This window comes from Aphelocoma coerulescens, chromosome 5 (genome assembly GCF_041296385.1).
Source record: "Aphelocoma coerulescens isolate FSJ_1873_10779 chromosome 5, UR_Acoe_1.0, whole genome shotgun sequence".
NCBI classification, from domain to species: Eukaryota; Metazoa; Chordata; class Aves; order Passeriformes; family Corvidae; genus Aphelocoma; species Aphelocoma coerulescens.
In genome coordinates, this window is record NC_091019.1 from 65,888,625 (window position 1) to 65,894,635 (window position 6,011).

The window sequence follows — 6,011 nt, forward strand, 5'->3', positions numbered from 1 at the left end:
GCAATTATCCAGCTCTGACCATCACAGAGAACAAGACAGAAATTAAAATTTTATATCATTTTTCCTTGATCTGGTAATTTCAAGTGTAACTTAGACCTGGAAAACCAATGCAATGCTGAGAGTGTCCTTTTAAGTGTTGCCCATAATATTTTGCTTCAGTGAAGGGTTTATTAATTTAGTTATCTCTAAAACAGACTGGAGTGTGGAGGGCTAGCTATTTTCTTGAGCATAAAATGGGAAAAAAGTAGACTGGTGAATGGGAACTGATCTTTAACTGATTTTTCACGTAAATGTTGCTTTCCAGGGGGGTCATGAGCAGCTTCTAAAAATGATGGAAGAGCGGATGATGGATGTGGAGCAGAAACTAAGGCTTGTGAAGAGGCTTCTCCAAGATAAAGTAAATCAGCTGAAAGAACAAGTAGGTGTTCTTAGACTTCCTCAAACCTTCCCCATTCCTTCTGTAAACCCCTAAGTGGGCAAAAGCTGCCAAGCTATTGTTCAGAAGAAAGTTAAAAGTGGTTTTATTTAATGATTTTGAGCTCAATTACAGCATATTTGCCCAAAACGTCATAAACCTCCAAACTGGGGACTGAATCCACTACTCATTAATTTCCTAAATCAAGCAACAAAAATCAAATTTCAGCTGAGGATCCTAGCTGGAAAAGTTGCTTAGAAAAGGAGGAAAAATATTTTCCTGAGGAGAAAAGCAAGTATTGATTTCTTTGAGGCCTCCTGCCCCCAAACACATCCTTTGTTTGATGTGGTTTTGGGGTTTTTGGAAGTATCTCTGTGGGATCATTGGGCTTGTGGATTCTCTCATGCACTAAATGTATCTTTAGAGGATAAATGCTGTAAAGCAGAACTCACCTGACAGGATGGATTTGAAACCTTTTATTATCTACCCCATCTCCTTAAAAAAAATACCTTTCCAGTCTCAAAATACTCACAGCATCTTTAAAGGTGGGTTTTTAATGAGGTGAATGGGTTTTCCTTTGATAGCTGAGTTCACAATTCACACATTCACCTAGTTCCCCACCCTCCTTTGGTGCTTTTACTTGTCCTTTGCTGAGTGCCCCTGTCCCATTGCCACCCCAGCTTTCCAAGAACACGAAAGCAGACGCGATGGTCAAGGATCTCTACGTGGAGAACGCGCAGCTGCTGAAGGCTCTGGAGGTGACAGAGCAGCGGCAGAAAACTGCAGAGAGGAAGAATTATTTACTGGAAGAGAAAATTGCCAACCTCAACAGAATAGTGAAGAACTTGGCATCGCCCTCCTTCAGCCCAGTGTCAGAGATAAGGTCATAGCAAAGCTGTTCCGTGCGTCACAGCCCCGTGCACTTGACTGAAATGGGACTATTTCAGCTTCTCACTGCGTTGCCTTCTTTTATTGAATGAGTTTTACTTACAAATGCCTCCCAGGAGAGCTAATTTCCCAACTGGACACTGCCAAAGGAGGATTTTGTTGGTTCCCAAACTGGTTTTCTCCTAAGTTTTGCCTAAAGGTAATCATCGCTATGTAAAACGCCCCAAACATTTGTTTTTCTAGGTTAATTTATTTTGATGCCTTGGGTTTCATTCAAAATCTAAAATCTGAATTTCCTGTACTGGATCATCTAGATTGAAGCCAAGGCCTAAAGCAGCAAACTCAGATTATTGAACTGAAAACTTCACGATATTTTCAGCTTTCTAAAATACTTCATGCTCCAAACCTAGAAATGCTGATGGGTCAGTCTTCAGCACTGCCAGTAGAAATGTTGTTGAAGGCAAGACTTTCCTGGTATGGTCTGTGTCCTGTAAACTGATTCTGGCTTCCTAATTATTCATGGGGTTATTCTTCATGGCTGTTTCTCTGCAGAGCTCAGAAAAAGAGGTTTATTTAAAATACATAACTAGACTACTGCCTCCAACTAAGTGCTACAGTATTTCAGCTGAAGAAATTTCCCAGCTAGCAAATAAATACTTATTTTTCTTTAAGCTGTGCTGCCAGACAGCTCTGAATTATAGAGGCCTTACTGGTTTTGTGTATGGAAAGAAGTTATACTAAAGCAAGGAAGAGTCACTCAACAGAAGCAAAGAGGGGGAGTTTTGTTTATGTGATTTGTAAATTCAGTAAAGCAGTGCAGTGTATTTATTAAACAGCTGGCAGAAGAATGAAGAGGGGCACTTGGATGATTCTCTCAGTGGGATCCTGTTGTTGGAATCCTCACAAACGTGGAGCTTTGCCATGAATGCAGCATCTGCTTGGACCTGAGGAATCATTTGGAAAAGTCTTGTCTTTTGTGTTCATCCTAGAACAGGATCTGTCATTAATTGTGAAGAAACACATGCAGTGTGATTATGAAGAACTCAGGGAGTAACAGCCTAAATCAGCTTCCTTCAGCTCTAAATGTGGATTATTAAAGTCAGTAGAGGGAGATAAACACGTTAGGGAAAGCAGGATAAACCAAATTGGATTTGGGGTGAGTATTACCTGGGTGCTCCTTCCCCAACCTGCAGAGGAGTATCAAGGTTTGCAATGAGAGGTGGTACCTCCTCTTGGATGAGTCAAGGAGGCTGGGAGAATGCAGATTTTTTGGGAATACCCTCTTTACAGAGGGTTTTGGCAGAGCAAGCAGCTGGATAAGAGCCTGTCTGCTCAAGGGTTTATTGTTAACCATCCCAGTCTCCCTCAGACCAGTTTTGAACAATTGAACACTGTAAATCAAACTGGGGACAGGGGCCATGCTGAAATACTTGAAACTGGACCTCTTTAAATACATGTGGTTGAGGAGGGGGCAGGAAGAGGTGTTTTGTCTCAGAGACCACTGGCAAGGTGATAATTCTGTCAGGAGCCAAAAGTCCTGCAGAAACTGGGGTAACACTGCCTGCAAGCTGTGGAGGACCCTCTGGAAAATGAGTTTGTGTACTGATGTGGCTGTAGAGGATGTTCCCTGTGTCTCTGGGGTTACTTACTGATTTTGGAGGGTTTATGGACTGAATTAGACACAGGGTGTGACCCTTTCCTCCTTCTTTTCCTCCTCCATTGCTTTGTGCAGGCAACAAAGTGGAAATGGAAATAGAATCGTGGAAGAATCATGTCAGAGCATCACACAGTCCTAAATTATTTCACTGCTGTGCTCTTCTAAATGCGTGCTGTGGAGATTTCTCCAAGTCATCCCAAATTCAAGGATTTACAGATTTTTCAGAGGCTGCAAAAATCTTTTCACCAATTGGAAATGTCTCAAATTGATAGAAATCTCAGGGTTTAAAAAGCTGGAGTAGTGATTTCTTGTTACTTCTACTATTAATCACCACGTGGTCTGAGTTATAATAAATCTCTGTGTGGGTACCAGGGCTGTGGTTTGCAAAGTGGGAACAGAGCACATCCTAAACCCATTTTGCTGTGGAAATTAGCAAAGTTCCAAAATACTTCCAGGAAGCAAAAGAAATGAAGTTCAGAACTGTATTTGCAAAAAATATTATTATCTAGTACATTTTAAGGCTACTTCATACCTTGACCTTGATTTACTTCTGTCTGTGACCAAAGTTTAAAAGGAAGGAATGAATATTTCACTTAAATTGTTGTGCAATTACTCTCACATTGCTCAATTGTAAAAGCTGGACTACTTAACCAATTCTTTTAATCTCCTGGCAGTTACCAGGCTTTTTTAAACCAAACATACAGTTATTGCTAGAGCACAGCACCAAAAAGGGAGAAGGGCAGAAAGAGGGAAATGGGACTTTTGGCTTTTCCCTTTCTCCCCTATCCTACCTTGCTCTACTTCTCTTTCACTAAACTTCAAAGAAACCCAACTTATCTACAGGAGAGAGGAGGAGGAAAATGTCCTGTTGGTAAATATTTTTGAGGCAAAACTCCAGTTTCAGTGGAATACTTGTGTGAATTAATTCTCAGAAGTGCCTTTAGCCTTCCTGTACTGTACTGGCTCGGCTGCTACGGGACAATTCAGGACAGTCCCTTCCCAAAGGGAGGGATCCCAGAGAAAGGCACTGCTGCTTCCAGACGGGTGCCACGTCGTTTCTTAATTCATTGTGTCAGCTCAGAAGAGAAGCAGCTGTTTTGCAAAGTCCAGGCTACTGAAAATAAGCATAGAAACACATAATTTATTAAGCATTAGCAGCGTTTTGTGCATGAATGTGTCTCCTATGCAGAATAGGCAAAAACCAAAGTATTTAATGTTATTGTTGCAGTCAAAAATCACTGAACTTTTAGGCCTTGTTTTTACAACAGGTCCTGCCATGTCAGATATGAACTACTCCATTACCAGAAGGTGTTTTAAATGTTTTCATCTCTTACTTTATGAAACACTGTGAAAATAAAGGCACATAGACATTTCAGGTTGGGGGGTTTTGGAAGGGGACTGACCCCAAGTTAAATGTAGGTGTACGAAATTCATGCAGTTGAAGTGCTACTTGTCAATTCAGAATGATTTAAAAGTCTGTATCATGGCACATGCCCCAAGTGGTACTTTAAATACAAGGAAAATGGAATAGTTTGAATTCTGATTGGGGAAAGAAAAAGGATTGTAACATATTTCATTTTAGACAGGTTATGTGTTAGGTACAGCAGGGGGGAACAATCTGGATCTATCAAGAGTAAAATCCTTTTGTTTACTTCCAGCAAATGCCATCCCTGTCACTCAGGTTTTCCATCATTTACCTGTTCAGTCTCCTGTTCGGTGTCATTTCATGAAAAACTACTTCTGTATAAATGAAAACAAATGTATATTTTTTTTTTCTATTGAATTTGTTTTGTTCTGGTGTAATATATTGTCCTGAGAACATCATGTAAAACTGAGAGATGAAGCAACTTACACATTATTTATAATGAGCAAAAAAAATACATTAATGTATGATGCATACTTGTGTCTTTTGTTTTTTATCCAACATCAAAATCATAGAATAATTTGGGTTGGGAGGGACCTAAAACCCATCCAGTTCCACTCCCTGCCATGGGCAGGGACACCTTCCACTATCCCAGGCTGCTCCAAGCCCCATCCAACCTGGCCTTGCACATTCCAGGGATCCAGGCGCAGCTGCCAGCTCTCTTCCCATGGATGTTGTAAATATTTCAAGTAGTATCTGCAAATTTATCAGAGGCATACACACTAATAAAAAGGACTGTTTGACAGCTCTGAAAAGCAGTTTCTTCCATTATGAAAGTATGACATTTATTAAAGTGTAAAAAACTGACAGGGAGTGAACACATCTTGGCATATTTTCCGCTGAAGTTGCATCCCTACTCTTCACCTTTATATGGAAAGTATTGAGTGCTTGTTGCAAGCCTTTCACAGAATTATGGAATGGGAAAGGCTGGAGGGGACCACAGTGGGTTCCTGGTCCAACCTCCCTGGTCAAGCACTGCTGTGTCCAGTTCTGGGCTCCTCACAAGAAGACACTGAGGGGCTGGAGCGTGTCCAGAGAAGGGAGCAGAGCTGGGAAGGGGCTGGAGCCCCAGGAGCGGCTGAGGGAGCTGGAAAGGGGCTCAGCCTGGAGCAAAGGAGGCTCAGGGGGGACCTTGTGGCTCTGCACAAGTCCCTGACAGGAGGGGGCAGCCGGGGGGGTCGGGCTCTGCTCCCAAAGGACAAGAGGAAACGGCCTCAAGCTGTGCTAGGGGAGGCTTGGATTGGATATTAGGGAAAATTTCTCCATGGAAAGGGTTATCAGGTAATGGAAGGGGCTGCCCAGGGAGGTGTTGGAGTGCCCATCCCTGGAGGTGTCCAGGGGAGCACCGGACGTGGCACTCAGAGCTCCGGGCTGGTCACAGGTTGGAATCGATGGTCTGGGAGGGCTTTTCCAACCTAAACGATTCGGTGGTTCTGTCACTGTGATTTTGCCACTCTGTTATTCCAGGATCTCTGTTTTCCCGGGATCTCTGTCATGCCGGGATTCCAGCTATCCCGCGATTTCCGTTCTCCCGGGCTCCCGCCGCTCCCTGAGGGGCCGCGCCCTCCCCGCCGCGCGGGGGCGCTGTGGCCGCGCCCCCTCCCCTGCGCTGCCCCGCGGCCGTCCCG

General features: G+C 43.2%; 1 protein-coding gene across 4 annotated transcripts in view; it reads left to right on the forward strand.

Annotated features, from left to right (window-relative positions):
• The window catches only part of NIN (ninein), a 60,913-nt gene extending 56,068 nt beyond the window's left edge, over positions 1-4,845 (forward strand). For all 4 annotated transcript variants that reach the window (XM_069018657.1, XM_069018659.1, XM_069018663.1 and 1 more), the window contains 2 exons: positions 305-418; positions 1,096-4,845. In XM_069018657.1, coding sequence (XP_068874758.1) covers positions 305-418; positions 1,096-1,305 — 324 coding nt within the window. In that variant the 3' untranslated portion in view covers positions 1,306-4,845. The remainder of the gene's footprint in view (positions 1-304; positions 419-1,095) is intronic.
• The last annotated feature ends 1,166 nt before the right edge of the window (positions 4,846-6,011 follow it).